We start from the raw sequence: 23,519 nt of genomic DNA, 5'->3' as shown, positions 1-23,519 counted from the left end.
TTATGATATCTGAGACTGCAACACACTCTCTCTCACAGAACCCTGCTCTCACTAGTTACTCTTAATTTATGGTGAGGACATCGCAGTCTACTGCCATGGAAATTCCAAACAAAGCAACATCTAGAGACAGGCTAAGGAGACGACAGGTTGGAAGCCAGAGAGAGTGACTGAGCATGAACAAAAAGTCAACAAGTCAATTAGAAAGGCTTCTGACTCTCCCAAAACAGCAAGATGGCGTGGGAAATTATACAGTACAATCTGGTGTAATTGAGTAGGCAAGTCATGTGCTAATCTCATTGCACTTGCAAACAGGATGAGGATATACCCAAATGCAGCTGTAGAAATGTTTATTTTAAATGTTTATGAAAGGGAGCTTATCCATTTTCATTATCCATATTCCTGTATCTTTACAGTTATTAGTTCTGCCTCACAATAACCATATGATGCAATGAAGTCACATAATAACCATCATAAAGCTGGATAAAAAGATGGATAAAACCAAGCACACAGAGGTTAAAAGATCTGCCCAAAGTCATATGGTCTCTCCACAGCAGAACAAGGGGACAGACCTCAGGACTGATAACTCCCAGGCCCTTCCTTCTAACCATTTGTTTATGCTCCTCTGAATGCTTTTTTTTATAGGGCTGCATATGTTCAGGAATAATACTTCCTTCGTGGAGTTTTAGGCATGGCACTGGCCTCCTCTGGTGATCATAAATCAGATCACCAAGAAAAGGTTTGTCAACAGGTTTTTTTAAAAGCTTTTTTTCTGGTAATAAGTCACAAGTGAATTAATACGTACATGTGGATTTGGGTTCATCGTTAATCTGGAGTAAGTGTAAGGAAGCTCCCCATACCAAGATGTAAGCCTGGGCTCCTCAAAAGACAGGTCTGGATAAAGAAAAATTGGAAGATTTCACAACTCTAATATTAATCAGGCAGGGAAGTGAAAGTACAGACCTGTGAAGAAGTTTCTTGCAGGTGACAGTCAAAAAACCAATAACTCATTCAAAATTAAAAGGTGAAGCCTAACAAATCACTTCAAATCTACAAAGAGCAGTCACTAGAACAAGGATATGCAGACCTGCTCTTACATCTCTGAATGGGATCCAAACCTTAGGCCCTGGCAGGTGTTATATTTATGGCACGATTAACATGTTAATCACGCCATAAACTGTAACATGCTACATGTGCAAGCAATTTATAACATGAACATCTGATGTGAAACATCGTTGTGGCTGGTTTGTACCACACTTTAATTTGAACGCGTAGCATGAAGCTCCCAGAACAGAAGCCTAAAACAGGGGAGCTGCTCCCCTGATCTAGGGTTCTGCACACTCACATGCAGCCCAGCGAGTTGAAAAGGTGCGCCATGCAGCCCAGCACTGCGGAACTGCTTCCATAATGTCAGGCTTGCCAGCAAGCATTTTAAAAGTCCATGCGTGAGGAAAGCTCCTCTGCACAGTCAGATGTGCAATGGAATCTGAGGAACTTTATCCCAGATACCAAAAACAGCATTCCCTGCCATGCCACACATGCACAGCAGGTCATGCAATGTGTGGGATCCAAGGTAAAATGTCTCAAATCTCAATTAAATTAATGAATTCCTAGGCCCGTATAGATATATTCAATTTCTCAGCCTAATATCTGACCCCAGCAGGCCAACCTATTGTGACAGCCTCAATGGTGACGCCAACATGGACTCTCAGTTGCAGTTCTGGGTTGTTTTGCTTTCATACACTGCTGCTTAATATACTAGCATCAGTTTTAGGGAAGAGTGATATGGTAGCAGCAAGAGTGAGACAGTTTAAGGTATGCAGCCAGGCCAGATTAGTACATCTCTGGTAACGGTGTACTTCTGAAGCATGGTAAAAACACTTTCAGACTGAGGCAGAATTAGCCCAATGGCTATTTCCTGGATTTCACAGGCATCACTTTCCAATCTGCATTCACTCTTGCAGCTCAATAAAGGCAAAATTTGAGCAGGTTTGCATGAAGCATTTGACAGCACTAAGAACAGTGTTCTCTGTGCTTCTTCTATACCAGCTAGATAATCTTAATAATCTGATACCCAGCACTAAGGAACAGAGGCTATGAAATAACATGGGTGCCCCTTAGTGAACAAAACTGGAACAACAGGTGCTTCATCTGCTGACTGCAAACTCAGCTGTGCCTTGGATTAAATAAAATGTTGAGAAAAACTTCTATATAAAAAATACAATCAAAACACTTGAGAAAAATATTAGTTTAGCAGAAAAAGAAACCTGAATAAGAAAAGACAAGGGAGAAGAGAAATTTGCTGAGAATCTATATAAGTGAGAGAGATGATGCAGTGGTTAGAGGGAAAGTATTATAGGAAGGCAGGATATGGAAAGAATGAGGTTCTGGCAACATCAGTCAAGAGACTGAAGGGACCAAACAGAGATGAATGTTAGGAGGCAGAAGGAAGAGTGAAATTTAGGAGGCAGGAGGAAGATAACTAGAGATATAATGGGGGGGGAGGGGGGATGCGCGGCAGATTCAAATTCACAGAGGATTTAAAAAAAATAGAGGACAATTTTCCCTTTCTTTTAGGACTCAGAGCACTGCTTGTAAGTAAGGCAAAAAAGTTATGCTTCATTAGATATCTGAAATTGGGCAGCATTATTTTAGACATGAATCTGAAAAACTGAAACAGGGCAGGGAAGAAGTGGGAAGAATTAACCCCAGTGAACAGCAAACCCAAGGACTGTGGCACAGCAGGAGTGGAGATAAGAGACCTTAAGAACCATGGCACACTTACCCTGTCTAATATGAGTTCTCTGCCCCCAAGGTATCTCTTGAAGAAGCTGCTCAAACATCCAGTCTGCTTCTTTGGAGTCAATAAATCCAGGAATCAAATTAATGCTAGTATAGAATAGTTACAGATTAAAGGGAGAAAGAAAGCAACATACACTGTTTCTAGACTTAGATTTGGTGAAATCCTCTAATATCAAGGGTTACTAGTGCAGTGTCAGCAGATAATGTGGGACTGCATTTAAATGCAGTTATACTTCTTGAAGGAATAGGGCAAGATTTCCAAAAGTGACCAGTGATTTTGTGCGCTTCTGCTTCTGGTTGGCCAATGGGACAGAAAGCACCCTTTACTTAGAGGCAGTTACAAAACTAGCAGCTTTTGGTTATAAAGTGTATTGAAGCAGTAACATTTTAGGCTTTGATCCAACAAAGCAATTAAACCAAAGGGCTGCTTGTGTGCTTAAAATGAAGCATATACATAATACTTTTGATGAATCAGCGCCTATCCCTTGCTTGTGTTTCCAGTATTTTCAAGCAAGTTAAACATCTTTAGCCTCTTTTCTTTTGACTGTATGATACAGCAAAGTCTATGGATGAAGAATGGACAAATTCTCCCACAAAAAAGCACCAGTTTGGAGAAAAGAGTCTGGCTTCCCTATTAGGTCACTAGAGGCACAGCAGGATAGGTCCACACTCAGGGCAGTGCTGGAGAGATAGCATGGTCAGCTGCCGCCACCGCAGTGACTATGTTTGTGCTTTCTGCCACAAAGGTGGCACCTAGGACTGTTGCCCCAGTTGTTCCCACTTAGTTACACTGCAGGGTAGTAAATCACTGGGTCGCAATTTGGACAAGGAGAAAAAGTTAAGCAGAATTAGACCTATAATGTTCAGACAGAAGAAAGCACAGTTGTCTTCACTCTCCCAGCAAAAAACTCATGCAATAAATGAGAATCAGTAACAGCACAGTCAGTTCAACAAAAGATGTCATCCTGAAAAATCCTTGCCTTTCACATAATTTCTGGACCTTCATGGCTACAACATCCCTCTCAAATATTCAGTAAAGGCACAAAGCATTACTGTCCTATTGCTCCCAAATCTTTACCTAATGAGGAAAGGACAAATCTCAAGACATTCTTTATAAATTACACAGAAACAGGTTTTAAAGAAATGGGTGTTTTAGGAATAACCTTTGTGAAGCATTTGCTTAGGATAGTGGTGCTTAACCTCTGGCCTGTGGAGCTGTCATCTGGCCTGCAGGGCTGCCTACAGGTCCAGAAAAATGGCAGCAGGGGAGTGGTAGCAGTGTTAATTGATGCTCTCCTGCTGCCAAGTTTCTGGACCAGTGAGGAGCTGGGTGGGCCAGCTGGATGTGCGCACATGGGGTTACACATGTGGGCCAACCCCATACAGGCGAAGGGGGCGGTTATCTAGCCATGGACTAACCCCACACCACTCATCCAGTCTTCAGGGCTAGAAGTTTGGACACCATGGACTTAGGAAAACAAAATCTAAAAGTAGTAAATACCTGAAAAAGCTTTACTACTCTCTGGAACAGTAAAGATGGCCTCAGCTTAACTGGTTTTCTCCAGCTGAAGATAGCAGGTATCCTGAACCGCAATGCTACCAGCTGGCCTTTCCTAGTCAGGAAATGCTCCTGGCCAGCATTTAGACCAAATTAGACTTTCTTACTGGCAGACTGATGTATTCTTTCATGGTCTGCATTAGATAATCAGGTCAGAAGGAAGTGCTACCCCAGTAATGGGAAAATGCCACGCACCACTGGGAATTCTGTTCCAAGGAACAGCCCAATTGTGGTGATTCCAAGATCATGCAGGGATTAATGTAGTTAAAAAGTGGTTGCACACCATGAGGGTTGCCCTACCAAGAGGACAGGGTCACTTTTCTACTATAGGGGGCAACATTAGAAGCAGTAAGTGCAGTTCATCTGTATAGGTTCACTTTTACCCGCAGCAGCAATGGAATCTTAACTTCTTTCCAGCTGCCCAGAATTAACCACATCACTGCTGATTGATGCATCAGGAAGCAAATTTCCCTCCGAAGCCAACTTACATAAAGTATGCAATAGAGGAAAAATATCTGCACCAGAACCAAAATCCCAAATGACCGTGGTTTTCAGAAAACTGACTGTCACTGCATTACTCTGCAGCAACCAAACCACTGGAAAAAAAATCTAACTCACTTACCGAGACGCTCCTGTTGGTGATGTGCTGATCTCATAGAGGCCCTGTTTGCTGAGGACATGGACAACAAATAACTATAAGATGAATAAAATACAACTAATGATACAAATGTATGCCTAGGTATCATTTAGAATCATATCCAAGCTTAGGTTAGGGATGGTAGTCTAAGGACCGTGTAATAACTATACTGACCAGGAAGAAGCAGAATGTCAGAGATGTCTCTGAAGTAGTCTGTTGCCTGACCTATTAAACTCAAACCTCAGCTGGCCTAATCGCATTGTCTGTGAAATATTCCCTACTGGCCTAATGCTCCACATAATCATGGGCTCCAGACACAGTAACAGGGGTCCCATATTTCTTCCAACTACATACAGGTTTCCCTCAATTTATGTGGTACATACATTCTCAGAGAACAGTGCATAAATTGAATTCACATAAAGTGAACCCACTTTACAATGTAACAAATAGGGATAGGTTCGCATGGTGGTGAGGGAGGGAGGCTGGGACTAGGGAAGGGGCGGGGGGAGGGCTGCCGCTCCTGGGGCTACGTAAGGCAGCAAAGCAGAGAGAACAGAGCGGCATTCACCCCAGCCCCAGATGCAGTGGCCCCAGGAGAGACCAATGCCAGCCGCCTGTAGCTGCTGGGTTGCACTGTGCCATGGTGCAGGCAGCTGGCGTTGGCTGCTCCTAGAGCCACTCCAGCATGGGGTGGGGTGAGTGCAGACAAGTGGAGCCCCAGGCTGTGCAGCACTCACCTCAGCCCATGTTGAAGTGGGCCCGGGAGCAGTTGACACCAGCTGCCTGCACCAGGGCACAGTGCAGCCCAGGAGCAGAGGTGAGAGCAGACAAACAGAGCCCAGGCACGGGGGGGAGACACAGACGACAGATGGATTACAGTGCAGCACAAGGGCTGCAGGCAGCTGGGGCTGGCCACTCCTGGGGCCGCTGCAGCCAGGGCTGGGGTGAGTGGGGCCACAGCCCTTTCCCCTCCCCCCCACAGACTTACCTGCTTGGGCAGGAGGCGGGCATCTATGCTTATCGCATAAGAGCGAACTTGCATATAATGAATTATAGGTCTAAATATGCTCATCGCATAAGATCAAATTTGCATATAAAGAACCCGCATAAATCAAGGGAAACCTGTACTACAGTCATATATAGCCTGATTTTGTCAGAAAAAGATCAGAAGGCTGCCACCCTCATTTTAGCTAGCACAGCAAAATAAATATCATGTTATAGGAAGTGCTCCATGCCACATATTTGAAAACAATATTTAACTGCTATAGGTGGTACACAGGATAAAATGTGTTTCATCAGTTGCCAGGTGCATGGCTGAGAAATACTAGTATTTGCCTTTCAAAGATTAGCCTGAGCTTCTCTCCTGACTGCTGCCTTTGTTTCCTGCCACATGCTGTCTCATCCGCCTAGAACAGCCTCTTAGCCCAGCGACACCTACCAGCCCTCTTCCCTGAACCCACCTCCGCTGCAAGGCATTCCTTCCATTTTTAATTTTATATCCACATTCTCTGGTAGTGCTGATTTATGTTGTATCTGCTAATGCCTTTCCTACTAAGTAAAAGTGAAATCCTAGAACACTTGCTATCCAAGAATCAGAATATTTTAAAATTATTAATTAAGCTTCCTTTGAGGTAGATATCATCATCCCCATTTTACAAAGAAGAGAATGAAGCAAAGAGAACTGAGGACACTTGCCCAAAGCTAGAGAGTGAGTCAGCAATAGAACATAGAATAGAATCTAACTCTCTCGATTCCCAGGTCTTTTATTTGCCAACTAGCTCATGCTCCGGTTTTCAAATGTAAACTCTTCAGGACAGGGGCTTTTATCTGTGCTGCACAATTACTGCACAGAGAGGATGGCCTATAAGCCTGCCTATATGGTGGTAAAAAAAGTAACATTGTAGGAAATGAGTGCTGAATGTTGCATTCAGAACATGTTTTAACATGTTTAAAGTAACCCTGTAAGATCTGTTCAGCACTGCAGCCTATGAGCCGTTAACACACTTTTTAAAATACTGCGTGTACAAAGGTGCTCTGAATACAGCTGTATCTTCCTGGCTTTATGATGTTATTGTCCCTGCTCTGAAACAGAAACTGAGAAGCTTTGATAAACAGACTGAAAATATCTCGTTTTACTGCAGTTTCCATAAGTGCCTCTGGTGAAACACTACTTAGTAAATTCCCAAAGCAATGATTTTGCAGCAAACTTGGACAGAAAACTGCCTGCACATTAAGTGGAATTATTTTCCCAACCACACCTAGGAACATAAGGTCACCTGTGTACTCTGGGCTGTGATCTCCAATTCATGAATTCCTATTTTAGTATTGTCCTTAAAGTGCAGAGAAAATACTCTCCAACCAGGAAATTGAAACATTTTGTAAGAAATATAGAACAACTGCCAATGTTTTACAAATTGAATCTGAAAATTATTTCTGGTGAACTGAGCATTAAGGATATTCTTTCAGTATAAGTCAGACATGAAACAAATCTGCGGAAAACACGCTCAAATACACATAGGTCTAAGTATACCAGGAAACAAATCTGTCTCATATTTTAAGGTGATCAACAGTCCAAAGCACATAAACACCCAACTTCGTTATCAGTCAGCAATATTCACTAACAGTTACAGCAGTTCTTCAGCCCTCATGGTAGACGGTGTTTGACTTGCCATCCCTGAACTTGACTTATATGTAGGGTTGCTTGAATTCTGACTGCCTCTGCAGCTGCTCTAATATCAAGACGTCTCGGATTTCAATTGGCAATTTCTGGTATAGTTTATACCAGGAATTATTCCGGATAAAATGTTAATAAAAGGAAAGCTGACAATAAACACATGGCAGCATAAATTTATTACATTTACGACTAATGATCTCATCCTTACCACCAACATTAACAATCTGACCAATGCGTTAAACAGGCTGCTGGTCTAGCTCTCACTCTGAATGAAAGGCAGAGCACCTGGAGACACCACATCTGAATTTGGGATTATAACCTTCCAATGGAAGCCTCCAAATACACCCAGCCTAACAGCAGGTGTTGCAATGTTGTTTTGCGTCTGTGCTTCAGGCTTGTGACAGCAAAAGAATAAAGAGGGTGGAAGATAGTTCTGTGTGCAACTTTATCATCAATGTGCAGCTCTAAAGGCACCAAGTATAACTTGTCTCACAACTTAACCTTACAAAACCCAGCTATTCTTTCTTCCTGGTTCATATGAACACAGTAAAACAAATGTAACACCCTTTAACTCCACCACATAGAATATCGGTGTGAGGCCCAAAGCTCAAGAAATTGGATGTCATATTTTGTACTGAAAATTCTACCCACAGTTCTAGCAATTACAAATGAAGAACATCCTTCAACTCTGTCTTACCACAGGCCATTGAAGGAGAATCCACCACAATGAAGATAGTGAAGCCAGTATTATACTCACTCTATCACTCGAGTTTCTGGAGCTTTGCGTTCCATCTGAAAGGCAGTAAGAAGACCATCTCTAAATATAAAACAACTGACAGGTTAATTCTCAGCTAAGTGGTGGTGATGTTGATGCCTATGCTTTTAGAATGGCCTGGATCTTACTCCTGCTACCAGTCCCTCAGTACTGAAATACCACTCAGAGTGAATCTGTTTTATCTTCAGCATTGCATTAAAACAGGGAGGAGGGAATGACTGGAGCTTATAGCAGAAATCATCAGCCAGCTGTCCTGATAATCAGTGCAGTTCTCCCAGCAGGACATGCTTCCTTTCCTCTGTCCCTCATGTAAAATGTCACTGTTTGGAAAACACCCAGCACAGTGTATCATTGTATATATGTAGTCCCATAAACAGCACACTGGTACTGTTATGAGGAAAAACTCCCATGGAATCACAGTGTCTCTGAAGAATTCCTAGTCTGGAACTGATCCACCAAGCTCTAATACTAAGGAATGCAAGGATACATAAGGAACTCGCGTCCTGCTTCTGTGAGCACCTTACTCTTTGGTCTGCCAAGGGATTAAAGAACAAAGGTTGCAACCTGGATCCTATGTTTCTCCCTCAACAGTTCAGCGGCTGCTTTTCCTGCCAATGTAGTGTCCCTAACCAAGGGAGTGAAAAGCAGAACTCAAATCCTTCCTGAGACTTTTGCTTTTTTTTTTCTTTTTTTTTTTTGGGGGGGGGGGGGAGAGGGGGAAGGAGAGAAATAAAATCAGTGTTTAGAACCCATGAAGCCTTCAGTAAGCCACAGGTACAGTACATCTGCAAAGTCTCAAAAACTTGGGATGAGCTATTTTATTTTTGGCCTACCACCTCTAAGGGGAACCACTTCTTAAAGCAGTCTTTCTTTGGCACATCAGTACATCATAAGACGCTACTGAAAACTTATCTAAAATCTTACCTTTGTTGATTCTTTAAATATGTATGGTTTTTCAAGCAGAAGCTGTTCTCTTCTCATCCAGGCCTGCCCAGTGCCCACAGTAACATTGTTCCGGGCCAGAGAAGCCTCTGGAGCTGAAGCAAAGAAAGAAACAGGATCAAACCAACTACAAAGTCAAACAAAGTACGTAAAATGGAAAACCAAGATTTATATGTTAGGGATAACATCATTGTTCAGTTTTAGGGAGGAGTCAGATTTGTGTTTAATGTTTGTTAAAGGCATCTGGACCCTGGGACAGACACAGTTTGTTTTGTTCTTAATTTATAAACTGAATAGAAGTGGTCTTAATACAAACCCTAAATGCAGACATTTTAGATCATAGAAGAGATCATAGAAGGCAGTGCTTTATATTTTGCTATATTAAGTTGAAGGCAGTAAATCTACCCATTAAAGACTGCAGCCCACAGTGACATTAAAAACTTAGGAGGTGTGACTTTGGGGAGTTCCATGCTTCTGTTCAAATGGCATTTATAAAGTATATGTGTATTAAATACAGCAGTTCTATAGTAATAGGTCATGCATGTAATGCCAAGCATACCAAAGTTAGGAAATGAAAGAAATCAAGGGCCTGTGCATTGTTAATTCAAACCCCTCCTGCACTCACATTATGATACAGACTCGCATACTATCTTTACCCGAAGAGACCCCTGCCTCTCAAAATGTACAATATGGTGCTCAGGGAACAGACAGCTACTCATATTTTTTATCTTCCTGGTTCACTGTATGGTCTGATGCCTTATTTACTATGCACCATCCAAACTTTATACTGAATACGAAAGTGTTAACCTTCTTGTGAGCTTTCATACAACATTCGTTACCACAGCATCTAAGTCCTTCACAGACATTAATGAAGCCATCTTAGCAACACTCCATGAGGTCAGATGCTATTATCCCAATTTTACAGATGGAGATCTAAAACAGACAGATGGAGATCTAAAGCAGAGAAAGTCCAAGATTAATAAATATGTCCACTAAGTTTTTGATGCTTAGCTTGAGATACGTGGGCTGATTTTTCAAAGTACTAAGTATTGTTATAATACTTTATACATTCAAATTACTTCTACTGGCTTCACCTGTAGTTGGGTGTGCTCATTAACTTTGCAAATGAGACCTCAGCTTCCCTAAATTAATCACTCATATTACAAACAAAACTATGGCAACTTATGAAAGTTAAAAGGTTTGAGTAACACCACACAGAAACACTGTGGCAGGAATAGGATCCAGTTTTCCAGGGCACTTTTCAACAGCCTTAATCATAAAACCATCTTTCTTCTTCTAGTCTCCTCCCTTATTCACTACACATCTTCCAAATTCTGCAGTGTATAAGGCAAGGGTCTTATGGACAAAAGCTAATGTACAGTATATAACCCTGATGTAGATTGAATAGATTTCACAGACATCGGGGCTGGAAGGGACCTCGTAAGAACTTCAAGGCCAGCTCCCTACCCAAGGGGCAGGAAGTCAGCTAGGATCAAAGGATCCTAGCAAGATAAGCATCCAAATGTTTTCTGAAAGTGTCCAGAGTAGGTGCTTGCACCACCTCTGGGGGAAGTCTGTTCCAGGCCTTGGGGGCTCGGACAGTAAAGAAGTTTTTCCTCATGTCCAGCATAAAGTGGTCTTGCAGGAGTTTGTGACCACTGGACCTTGTCATCCCCTGGGGTACTCTGTTGAACAGGTGTTCCCCCAGATCCTGATGCACACCCCTTACGTACTTATAGGCTGCCACCATATCACCCTTCAGCCTGCAATTCTCCAGGCTGAAGAGTACCGTAACTCACAGCTTGTCTTCATAAGGGCTGTTCTCTTGCATTCTGATAATGTGTGTGGCTCTCCTCTGGACTTTCAGCTTCTCCACATCCTTCTTAAATTGTGGAGTCCAGAATTGGATGCAGTACTTCAGCTGCAGCCTCATTAAGGCTGAGTACAGCAGGAGGATAACACCCTGGGTCTTCCATTGTTAAAGGCATGTAGCTACAAAGCAGTTTCATCTTGTACACCAAAAGGGGGGGGGGGGGGGGGGGGGGGGGGGGAGGATCCTTTGGAAAAACTGCGTTCAAGTAATTAAAGACTGTATCAAATGTATACACATATGCAGTGAATTAAAGTTGCATAGATAATGTAAGTTCTGTTATTTACTAACAGCTGTATGCTTGACTTTGCAGTTGTAATATTCTTTTTGCGTAGTTTGTGCGCATGTCATTTCTTAGGCTTAAATAAAAAGAACTGAACTGAAAGCATCCAGAAATTCATGCATGTAGAAATGTAAGATTTCTTTTTGTGAAAATTTCATACATTATAAATACTAAGGAGGGAAAAGACCTATTTATAGGCTGTGAGAAATTTTGGCAGCAATTTCATTTTAGAGGTGTTTCAGGCTGTTCTGCCGCCTGAAACACTGAATCTGAATTGAAATGGAAGGCTCCAAAACAGCTCTGAAACGAATCGGAAGGCTCTGAAACATTTCGGAAATGTTTCTGAGAATTTCGGAGTTTCGGAACCGGGCTTGCAGGGAAATAAAAACTAACAGGGAGGGGAAAGAGCGGGAAGAAGGGCTGCTGATATTGACATCTAGCTCCCGGTTTAATTCCCCAGCTCTCTGATCACTTCCCTCAGCTCTTCCTGGGAGGTGCAGGCCCCCAATCTGCGCACGGGGTTTTAGCAGGCTGCCATTGCAGGCTGGGGCCAGCGGCAGCCAATTGGCACAACCTGCACCGGGAAGACTGTCGCTGCAACCTGGGGCCAGTGGCAGCACTGCAGCCTGCTGAAACCTGGTGCGCAGATCCGGGGACCCGTGCCCCCCAGGAAGAGCTGGGGTAATGATCAGAGAGCTGGGGAATCAAACTGGGGGCTGGGGAATCCCTCCCATGCAACCTGGCTCTGCAGGGAGCAGAAATTCGCACCGGGGTCTCCTTCACGCCCCTCCCCGCCCGTGCAGCCCCACCCACGTCGCCGGGGCAGTGCAGGGCAGGCAGTGGCAGTGAGGAGACCCCTAGTGTGGATCTCTGCTCCATGTGGAGCTGAGTCACGTGGCAGGGACCAGCAGGCTTGCTCACCACTCTGCGCTGCTTCCCTGCCCTGCAACCCAGCATGACAGGGATCAGAGATCTGTGCAGAGGTCGCCTTGCCTGCACAGAGAGCAGCAACCCTCCCCCTCCCGTGGACAAGCCACCCATAGCCCTGTCCTGCTCCTCGCTGGGGCCCTGCAGCCCTAGACCTGAAGTCCCGCTCAGTTGGGTAGGGCTGTGCGAAGCTTCCCTTGCAGCCCGTTCAAAACAGATTTGGAGGTGCTTCGGGCCTTAAAAAAGATGGGGTTGAAATGAAATAGGACAGTGATCTGAAACACTGAAACGAATCACCATCCGAAACAGCTGAATCCGAAACCGAGTGGAAACACAGCTGTTTCGCACAGCCCTACCTATTTACACTAAAGGGCAGTGCTGACACAAAAACAGACGGTTATGTACTGGCCACTAATACCTTTTGTCCAGATACTGAAAGGCTTCTTATCATTCAAGTGAGGTTCTGGAACAGCTTTATAAACTCACTCAACTAGTTTTAAGACAGAGCTGGAAGAGTTTCTGACTGTAATTATGTGATTTGGTTGCCTGAAATAGGAGACTAGACTCAGTGAGCCAGGAGGTCCCTTTCAGACCTAAGTGCAGATAACGAACCTTTCCATCCATACTGGTTATCAAGCAAGGCTAAAATTTAAAAATCTGACATCCTCAGCACAGTCTACTATGGTTTAAGCCAAAGGAGTAGTAAGCTGTTATCTTTGATGTGAACTGCCTAAATGGGAAACAACTTACACTGACAGCAGCTTATACAAACATAGGACAGAAATACTGAGAATCAGGCATCCTCTGTTCCACTGATGGCTCTCTGCTCCTTTCTAGCATGGGCTGTCAGGTACACGGGCTAGCAGGTAGAGAGAGCAGTCCAATACAAATTTGGCTCATCCACTATGAAACATAAGATGGTTCCAGAAGATTCAACTGTACCATTTTTGGAAACCCGAGTTCTACCCACCGGTTCCCACACACACTCTTTCAGTTATTCCATCATGAATCTGAGGAACTCTATTTGTCTGCTTCCCAGTACAGGGTTCTGAGGACTGTCTTGATAATAAAGGTTGGCATGAAACATTATCAGCAGTAGTCAGTAAAAGGCTTGCCAGATTCCCTTCTCCTGGGCCAAAGGATACTTTGCTGTTGCTGCAGTATTATCCTTGCTATTATGGAGCTCTATACCTTCGATTAAGGAAGATGAGTGGAGCCTGAAAGCATACTGGAATGAGCAGAGATTTTAGGAGCAAGCCTCTCACATATGCGAATAGACATCTTCCCCAGGCTTCTAGCTCTGCAAATCTTGACTTTTTTATGGGGACAGAAAAAAGGACACTTCTCTGACTGTAGCACTGTCATGCATCAAATTCCTACATTTTTTCCCAATGTGCAGAGGAGCAAGCTCTTCAAACAAACACCTGATAGGAGAGTTTAAAATTAGTAAAATTATCCATTTTCCCTATGTTCTTCCTCAGAAGAGACTGAACTATATTTATAGAAAAGATTTTTTTTAAGCCTGCCTGAAGTTCAAACAAACTTTCACTCTGAAAGATTAAAGGTTGGCAAAGCTATAAGCAAAGGAAAAAACAAAACAAAAAATAAAACACCCAGAACACCCAAAGCATTGGGCTACCTTAACTATAGGTGTTGCTACCCCCTCTATCTCTAATGCATTTTAGCTATGTGAGCATAATTCTTTTTTTAAAGGCAGCTCAATTCAGCTTAACTGCAGTATCCAGTTCTCAGGGAAATCACAACTTCGCTCTGTATTCCAGTTGAGATAAGAGAATCACATGATGCATTACCACACTAAGTTAGCCCTTGACTTGGGATAAGAATTTAGCACTCTTCTACCACTCAAACTTGGTATACACTTGCTCCACAGAACAACTATCTTGCCCTAAATCCTTTGCCTAAATTATTCTTTAATAATAATTCAATGAAAGGGCCAGGGCTGCTGCATAACAAATGTACCAAGGCAAAAATTGAACACTGCTAACACTATGAAGCTTGATCCAAACCCATTACGTTTACCTCAGTCACCTCAGATGCCCATGTGTAAACTGGGTAACCATCAGTGATATACACTGTATACACACAACGCCTTCTTGCCAAGTACTTCACAATGCTTTGCATCCACTGACTCACAGCCTAAGACACAGGTCTCAGCCTTCATTTTAACATGTGAAGAACTACAATCCAGAGAAGGAATAGCTACAGGGAGAATTAATTGCAGAACCAGAAAAAGAAACCAGCTGTTTTGATTTATAGTCACTGCTTCAGTCAACAGGTAACACCCCTTCTCATACAGGTACAAAGAGAATGGCACTATAAGATGAGGAACACATTAAATCAGCCTAAAAAACAGGAGAAGAGTTCAACATAGCCAGAAGCAAAATAAAGAGAGCTCAGATCTTACTTGCACGGGAGGCTGCTCTGCTCTTCACAGGACCTGCCCAGCCGCCCTGTACTCTGGCTCTCCGTCTTTTATCGTCCATGATTTTCACTTCAGTCTCTGGGACTAGTCCAAGTCCTACCTGCTATGTTAAATACAAGAAACAAGTTGGTTGGGCAATTTCAATCCAAGTGGTACATGGGAACACTTGCATGCGATGGGTGTGCATTGCATGCAGAGGGTGGGTGAGTAGCATCCCCTCCATCCCTAAGGGAACAGGCAGGCACCATACCAGGATTCGGGGCTCAACTGAACCACATCTGTCCCTCCAAAGCCTTGTTCCAGTTCCTTAGACCACTCCACCCTGCTCCTTTCCACTTGATCCTTCCCTTATGGCCCTCCCTAGGGCCTGCTTTCTGACCCGGCCACCTCTGCAGGGACAAAACCAGCAGGCCCCCCCCTGCAAGAGGAAGGAAAGGTCTGATGAATGACATGGGTTGTGGCTCCCTGAAAAGCTCATGCCTTATTTGGTGAGTCTGCGAACAGACAAGGAGGCTAGGAACCGATGTTGCATTTGTCTCAGGACAAGCTGGGCCCACATTTGTCTTGCAACAGAAACATTCCATCGGGCTTCAGCGCACAGCACACAATAACTGCAGATGCTTCCTCAGCCCGATGAAGGGTATTTATACCCAAAAGCTTGCTAAGAATTGGTCCAACTATTTGGTTTAATAAAAGATATCAGATTCATCCAAAGAGCCTTGCCTGCCTATGTCCTTAGACCAACACGGCTACATCCTCCACCCCCAGCTGCTTTTCCAGCACCAACTCAACAAGGCAATCCTAGGACACCCATTCAGATGCCTTTTGAGATGTCCTGGGATAAGCAGGCTGAAAAGAGATGCCCAGCTTGATTCAGATGTGAAGGCTTTGCCTCGCAGCAAGCCTCAGGCCTGGCAGACGGACGCACCCGTCCTCCCGCACAAAGGACCTGCGAAGTAGCCCAACCACCTGCGTTCACAGCTTGTCCCGCACTTGCTCGGTGCAAGCGAAATCTCAGACTAACCAGCCCCGGATTAAGTCGCTCGTCTGCTGCTGGAGCTGGCTGCGAGAGGAGGCTCCCCTATCCCAATCCCACTTTATCCGCCGCAGGACACTGCTCTCTCCCGGGCCCGCCCCAGCCCCCGAGAGTGCCCGTGCAGGCAGCAGGCCCGGGGGAGGCTCCACAAGGCGCGCCGCGCCACCGCCACAGCCGGCCCAGCCCGCCGCCGCCGCCTGCACCACTTCCTGTCCCGGCTGCGCCCCGCCCCCCGGCAACCGCGGCCGCGCGCGAAGGTTCCGGGGGGCGGGAGGAGGGGCCCGCTCGGCCCTGCCTCCGCCACCGCCACCCCCACGGGCAGCGACCTCCGCCGAGGCGCCGACACACGCACGAGTGTCCCACGCGTACACACACGTCCAGCAGATACCTCCCCTCCCCACGCACATCCAGTACACGCGCGCACACACCAGACTCCCCCCACACACATACACACCACTCTCCCCCCACACACATCCAGCACATGCACACACGCAGCGTACACACACATCCAGCACCCACGCACGCACACACACAGCAGACTCTTCCCTCCACACATGCAGCGCGCGCACACACACCAGACTCCCCCCCACACATGCACACGCACCACTCTCCCCCCACCACACACATCCAGCACATGCACACACGCAGTGTACACACACATCCAGCATGCGCACACCAGACTCCCCCCACACACATCCAGCATATGTGCACATACACACCACTCTTCCCCCACCCCACACCCACACACACCACTCTCCCCGCCACACACACCTCTAACACATGCATACACATGCAGCATGCACACATACAGCACTCTCCCCCCACACACATATCCAGCACATGCACACACACACATACCAGACTCCCCCTGCACACATACACACACCCACCAGATTCTCCCCCCCTCCCCCCAAACACACACATGCAGCACGTGCACCCATCCAGCAGACACCCCCCTTTCCAGGGCTGACACCCACCCTGCTCCCTCCGGGGTCTCTGGCTTGCAGCAGCAGCCTGTTGCAACCAGACCTGGGCCTTGAGCAGAGGGGCCCCTGTCCTCTGAGGACAAAGTGCTGCATTGTGGATGCCACAGGTCCTCCTTGGAAAACCTTGAGAGACAAGAAGGCCCCCCCATCACTGGGCAGCAGGGCCGTGCCGTCTCACCATGTAGGCTGCTGGCTCTCGCTTCTAGGAAGGATGTGCAGTGGCTGGCTGGACTCCACACTTGTAGACCAGTGTGGGGAAGGGCAGGGAGGAGAGGAGAGGAGAGGGACAGGGTTAGAGTTAGGGAGCAGCTGTCCTCCAAGCCAACAACATTTGAAGAACTGAAGAAGAGTGTGTGGCGTTTCATGTGAGGGCATGGAAAAGGCTAGTCCAACCTGCATGTATGCACAATGAAGTGCTGGGTTTGGGTGTCCTCAGGAACAAACATTTGAAAACTTACTTTCACAGGGGGCTGTGTTGACTTTCTAAGGGTCTGGCAGGCAGAAGGACCAAGTAGGCAGCTGAAGCATCAATTCCTTGTTCAGAAGCATAGAAAGGCATCTTCCATGCCAGGCACAAGCACTTTAAATTTCTGGATATGGGATTTGCTTTAGAAAACTCAGTCAGGCTCAGGCTTTCCTTCTCTAAGTCTGTGTCTGTTAACATAGATACAAAGTATTGGTACTAACCCTGGTACTAACAGTAGTAGACATACTGGTCATGTCTACACATTCATTAAGATGTCATAATTACAGGGCATTTAGTTTAGTGCCTGTAATCACAGGCACTAACTTAAAGTGCCGTCATTGGTGCTACCATACATTAGCGCAGGCACACTTTTTAAGTGACACTAATGCACAGTAGACTAATTTTATGCATTAGCAGTTTTTTGTGCCACATTAATGTGCAGTAGAATTACTCTACTGTGCTGTTAGCATCTCGTGTAGATGTCCACATTGTGTAAATTTAACCCCCACCCTGATTTCTGCAGTCGACTACTTTTGATTATTTTACTGGTGATGCTATGCAGAGGTGAAAATAGGAAGTCAACAGTAGCAGGTTACACAAATAAATTAGTAACCAGGTGTGTTTGGTTCAAGGTAAGTAAGTAAACTCAAATGTAGGCATAAGACTAGCTACCTGTCAGCAAGTTGTTCAGGTAGGACAGTGTTTCCCAACCACTGTATCATCAGAAATGAACTGCTGTGTTGCAGAATTTTACCATGGCAATGAGCTACAACAGGTATGAGGATGGGGAATGCCTTAACAGGTGTGCCATGGAACATTTTTATTAACATATATGTGCCTTGGGCTGAAAAAGGTTGGGAAACACTGAGGCAGGGGTTTCTAGTTGCTGAAGCCTTCACAGAAGATTTTAAAGGGTTTTTTTTTTTTTTTTTGGCAGAGGGAAAGTACAGGACGATGATCAGATTACATCGAGTATGCTACGTTTAATCCATTTTACCTTGAGTACATCTACATATATTGTATGTTAGACTTAGGAAACAAATCACTTACAAATTGTTCTCAACTGACAGGAAAGGTAGAGCCTCATGTCAGACCAGCACAGCTAACTACCTCTCTCAACTGATAGGATAACAAAGAAGTGGATGAGTAGCCAGCAGAATCCCCAGCTTTTTACCTCAAGCTTACCTAGCCAAGTTCAACTACTGCAGGAGACTGCTTCCTTCAGGTTCAGTCTGACTGATTTCACGCCGAGAAAAATCTGATCTTTAAAACTTTTTGGATTCAGTGTTTGGGGAATGTGCCCACTTGCTGGGGCCATGTTTCCTCCAAGATGTTTAATACAATTAACATACATACATAAGTGATGCAAGATTATGATGCCCTCCTTCAGCGTAGATGCAGGTAGTGCGTCTTACTAACATTTCCCTCTTTCTAACCTTGATGCTTTAACTGCTAAAAAGCACCAAAAAACCTAAAAATGCGTCGTTTATCTGCCCAAAATCTGATGATTTTCAGAACAAACTCCTTTGCTGCTTTGCTGAGAAAGGTATCCAACCTTCCAACCTCTGTATTATTTGATAAGGCATAAGGACCCACTAGTCCTGGGTTCTTCAGCCTTTGGAAACATTTAAGGACAGTTTAGTAAATGTTTTAGGAATTCAACAAGAACCTTAATATTTTAGATTTCCAACCAACTTGCTTTCAGGAAACAGCACAACCCTGCTCAAGCTCCTAGCCTCAGGGCCTAAGATGCCATTTCTCTCTGCTAAGAGCACTACCTGTAGGCTTCTGCAGTAAATCAGCCAGATAGAACTACTATCACTCCTAAATTAAGGTAGTCAGACAAGTGTCAGTTCGCATTGATTATACAATATAGGATGGCTGGGAGACAGCAAATTTAGACTCATTTTGCTAAATGTTATTAACCCTCTGCTCACATTGCACAGGCAAGAAGCCTGTCATTTTGTAGATGATTCTTTCTCCAACCTCACATACGCATCAGCTACTGAAATGCACTACCTTTTCAACAGCAAGTGCAAGTTTGGGACAGGAAGTGATGACAACTATGTGACTGGGGGCAGAGGATAAGGAGTGTTGAGAATCTAACACAACTAATCCTGGGTTGTAATTCTGTGCTAAATGTCGATGAGTATGCGAGTGCTCTACAAAAGAAAAATAGAGCAAATTGCTTGAATTAAAGAACTTTCTTCAAATTATTAATTTACAGCATAGTTATTACTTAATGTTGTGACTGAAGTAACGCCTTCCTCAAAGCACATGATTTTCCTTTAAATCATTTATTTTATATGTAAACAGTCGCAAAATAATATTAATGATCCAAGGAAGATCTGGGCAACCAGGAAGCCACGAGTCATTGAGGAGGTTTTTTTATGCGAGAGAGCAGAGTATAAAGTACAATAATGTTCAAGGGAAATGTTATGTTGCACTGAACTGTAAACTATATATGCCAATCATCTGAATAATAAAGGAATAAAATGCATTAAAAAAGGAAAGAGTTAAAAATTCTGGGCAAATAAGTTTTTTATTTCAATTATTCCAATTTTACACCCATGTTAGAAAAAGGACATACACAGACTGGTTAAGTCAAATACCCCCCATAGCTTTGCCAAAGAAAATCAAGGAACAGTGTTTGTATGCAGCTTAATTCCACTCGCATTCAATCACCCCCACTCCAGAAAATAAGCAAACTATAGGATAGGATCCTCACCTCATATCTTATCAGCACCATTGCATCGGTATTCGTATATTTTCAATGTACAGAATCGTTAGCCTCATCAGGTTTCAATGCAACATATTTCAACTTTAAACCAGGGCTTGAAATTACTCTCCTAAGGGCAGTAAAACAGCTCTAGATCAGTGTCTCTATCACTGCTAAAAATTGTGAAATCATCGCCAATGTAAATTTTCTTTCTTTAATAGTACATTTACTGCTGGTAAAGTGTGCTTGATGTCAGCAAAGACTTTTTTTTTTTTTTTTTTAAATACAAAGAACAGTTAAATATATAGGCAGGGACAGTGGAGGTTTCTCTTACACTCCCTGAACAATATTCCCCCACTCACAGGATAAGAGCTTTTCAATCTCAGCAGACCAGTCAGTTCTGGCCTAAAACCATCAAACAAGGTTATGGCTTTTGTACTGTGGATGCCATTAAAATGTATTTCATGTAGGCCATCAAAATTCATCCCATGCCTTGGAAATTTTTTTTTTAAACCACGAAACCCATAACCCTTATGTAATATTTTAGTAGTGTAAAAATAACCTGTAAAAAAACAGTGACTGCTTCAGCCTGGAAATAAATCTTTAGGGCACTCTAAAAGTAGAAAAATAATAGATCAAAGAAACATGTACTGTATTTACTTGCTTAATCAGTCATACTGATGTGATGGTCACATCCTTGAACATTGCCTCAAATAAAAAAAAAAAACAACGTATATTCTCCGTGCCATGGCCACACCATAATTTCTAAAGCAACAGAAACACATTCAAAAGAAATTTCCCTTGAAAGGCATGATTTGGAATGTCTCCATCTGGGAAAGCCATACAACACCGTGCATTAATTTCGGTCCACATTCAGTTTAGTCTGTAAGATCATGAAGGATGGGCAATTTCAGAGGGACATTCAAATAAAGAATTACAACTTTTGTTTACCCTCAATGCGTCCTCAGTTTTCTGCTGGCTGCACCTCAGTTTCTGGTGGCAACATTTCAGAAAAAAGCACAACTATTATGCGAGTGAATATTGTCTATTATCTTAATTTATGTAATTGTTAGGACTTGCCGATAGATATTTAGCTTCATTTCACCTGGTCCACAGCAAGACACTGATGCATGTGCCAGAAAGAGTTTAACCACCACCCCAACAAAATGTAATTTCAAGCTTTCATTTAAAGTACCTACAGTCTTTACAAGACAACCAGCAAGCAGCGGGTAACTGGTAGCATTTATCTACATTGTGTTTGCAATTTTCTACAAGTAACAGCAGGCACCAAACCTTTAACAAGATCATTACAAATCATATATATATTACACACTGAAAAGTTAGCATTAATAGTAAAAAATTTAAACAATTGCTTTAGTTAGCATGTTAGAATATGTAAGAGCAAATCACTCTCATTTTGCATTTTGGCCCATTTTCCTCCATTTTATAAATCAGATCATAGCAGATCCCTCAATTTACGTTCTATAAAAACACCCAAGTGTTGACACATGAATACATTTCAGTACTGCAGATGAAGACAGTGGAGTTACAGGATTTAAAGCCAACATACTAAAGTGTATGGTCCCTCTTAACTGAGCCAATTTAAAAAAATGGACAGACTAACGCAGAAACTGTTTTTACTGGAGACTCCGACACAGGAGCCACACAAGTACAACCCGAGACAGTTAAAAACTCCTCCCCCAGGTATTCTAGTACACATTCAACTCATTAAATAAAATATGGGGGAGATATCACAGACTGGCTACACAGACTTTGAGGGAGAGTTCTGAATTTGAACCGAGTATTAGCTACATCAGTGAACAAAGGTTTTTGTCTAGGTTTTTTGTTTTTAAGTAAAGCTTATATCACAGCAGTATAGCTGAAAGACAGTCATCTGCAATTCTTCCTTCCACCCACGCATACCTAACTTAGAGAACAGGTGGACTTCATGTAACTGACTTGTCCCGGAGTGAAAAACTTAAAAGTGAATGCCAATCAACTTCATTATTTTATTATTAAGTACCGGCCATTTGACTCTAACCATTTAAGTGACCAGGTAGTACTTTTTCCTTCTATCACCAGGCTTCTGACAATTCTGCATCCACTAGTGTAAGTAACTAGCTTCATGTAATATACTATATCTGGTTAATATTCAATACTTGCACATGACTAAAACCAAGCATAGTCAAGTCCAGAAATCATCTTCCACCTCTAATCCCAGTCAAAGATTATGCTTGGTCCTGTCAGAAAATATGAACTACACTAGAAGATTTTAAATACAATTAAATTTTTTGGTGTAATACACGGGTATTGAGACAGAAGGTATCGCAACATCTGATCCCATTCCAACAACTTAGTTTGCTTTCACTTTCTTCAAGAAACGAGCCCGCACTTTCTTGTTGTGGCTCATTGTGAAGTTTACAACAGTTGAGGTAGGGAAAAGAGACGTGAACCAGCCCTAAGAAACGGAGAGAAAAAACTCAATCTGTTATACCTGCACCAAGATCCATCAACACTATTCCTGCCATAGAGTCAATTACCATAAAAAAGAGGACCAAGAGATCTGAGAAATCAGGTACCAGTTTTGAAAGTAATGCAATTCACCATTCCTTTTTGGCTCCCTGGTCCCAAAATGCATGCAGAACATACACAGACTGCATACAGGAAATGTCCTTACCCTTTCAAGTTCAACTTACCATTATAGCATGGGGCAGACACCCATTGGTCCGGGACTGCAGGCCTACTGTGCCAAGGGCAGCTTTTACATATGTTTCAGGACTGGGTTTATCAAAGGTTGGCTTGCGGATTCTGGCCATTTTTGTAGCCACAAAATATGGTAAAACACTCTGTAAGCAAGAAAGAGACCACAGTAAACGAAGTCTATTTTCAGAAAGGCTTTGTGTGTATATATTTATTCACTATAGTAAGAAACACATTTTGTACTGTACATTAGGTCACATGTGCTACTTGTACTAGATTCTAAACGTGACCTTAAATTAAGTCTAAAGAAAATAATCAGATCAAATACTGGCAGTATTACAATCTAGAACAGGGATTAACAACCTATGGCTTGTGGGCAGGATCCAGCCCATGAAACCACATAGGCTTTGCCGCCATCCATACCTGCACCAGCACCAAGCAGCAAGGAGATGTGCTGGAGCCAGGCAATTTCCAGCTGTGCCCTTGATGTCATTGCTTCTTCCATCTTCCCCTACCCTCTCCCTGGCTGCAGCATGAGTGCAGTTTCCAGCCAACAGGAACCTGTGCTGGACCAGGCAGAAAGAAGCTGCTGCTGCTTTTCCCTACCCCAACTTCCCAGCTCTGGCACAAAAAAGTGGCAGCAGTACGGATGCAGCTTCCAGGTTCCTGGCCCTGGTGCAGCTTCTTTACCAGGTGGAAGCTGT

General features: G+C 43.7%; 2 protein-coding genes across 10 annotated transcripts in view; both read right to left on the bottom strand.

Moving 5' to 3' along the window:
• The window catches only part of ALKBH3 (alkB homolog 3, alpha-ketoglutarate dependent dioxygenase), a 39,839-nt gene extending 22,264 nt beyond the window's left edge, over nucleotides 1–17,575 (bottom strand). Inside the window, exons 1-8 of one of the 7 annotated variants that reach the window (XM_014602432.3) lie at nucleotides 15,933–16,156; nucleotides 15,159–15,326; nucleotides 14,891–15,011; nucleotides 9,368–9,480; nucleotides 8,426–8,460; nucleotides 4,980–5,027; nucleotides 2,783–2,886; nucleotides 803–891 (exon numbers count right to left, since the gene is read on the bottom strand). In XM_014602432.3, coding sequence (XP_014457918.1) covers nucleotides 803–891; nucleotides 2,783–2,886; nucleotides 4,980–5,027; nucleotides 8,426–8,460; nucleotides 9,368–9,480; nucleotides 14,891–14,969 — 468 coding nt within the window. In that variant the 5' untranslated portion in view covers nucleotides 14,970–15,011; nucleotides 15,159–15,326; nucleotides 15,933–16,156. Of the gene's footprint in view, nucleotides 1–802; nucleotides 892–2,782; nucleotides 2,887–4,979; nucleotides 5,028–8,425; nucleotides 8,461–9,367; nucleotides 9,481–14,890; nucleotides 15,012–15,158; nucleotides 15,327–15,877; nucleotides 16,157–17,388 lie in introns of those variants that run through there. The other 6 variants (XM_019477047.2, XM_019477049.2, XM_019477048.2 and 3 more) reach the window with 6 other exon arrangements.
• Nucleotides 17,576–19,919: 2,344 nt separating this feature from the next.
• The window catches only part of HSD17B12 (hydroxysteroid 17-beta dehydrogenase 12), a 160,285-nt gene continuing 156,685 nt past the window's right edge, over nucleotides 19,920–23,519 (bottom strand). For all 3 annotated transcript variants that reach the window (XM_019476896.2, XM_059722765.1, XM_014602109.3), the window contains 2 exons: nucleotides 22,812–22,961; nucleotides 19,920–22,573 (listed from right to left, as the gene is read on the bottom strand). In XM_019476896.2, the coding sequence (XP_019332441.1) occupies nucleotides 22,469–22,573; nucleotides 22,812–22,961 (255 nt within the window). In that variant the 3' untranslated portion in view covers nucleotides 19,920–22,468. The remainder of the gene's footprint in view (nucleotides 22,574–22,811; nucleotides 22,962–23,519) is intronic.

This window comes from Alligator mississippiensis, chromosome 2, assembly GCF_030867095.1.
Source record: "Alligator mississippiensis isolate rAllMis1 chromosome 2, rAllMis1, whole genome shotgun sequence".
Classification (NCBI taxonomy): Eukaryota; Metazoa; Chordata; order Crocodylia; family Alligatoridae; genus Alligator; species Alligator mississippiensis.
This window is presented reverse-complemented; position numbering and strand designations above follow the sequence as displayed.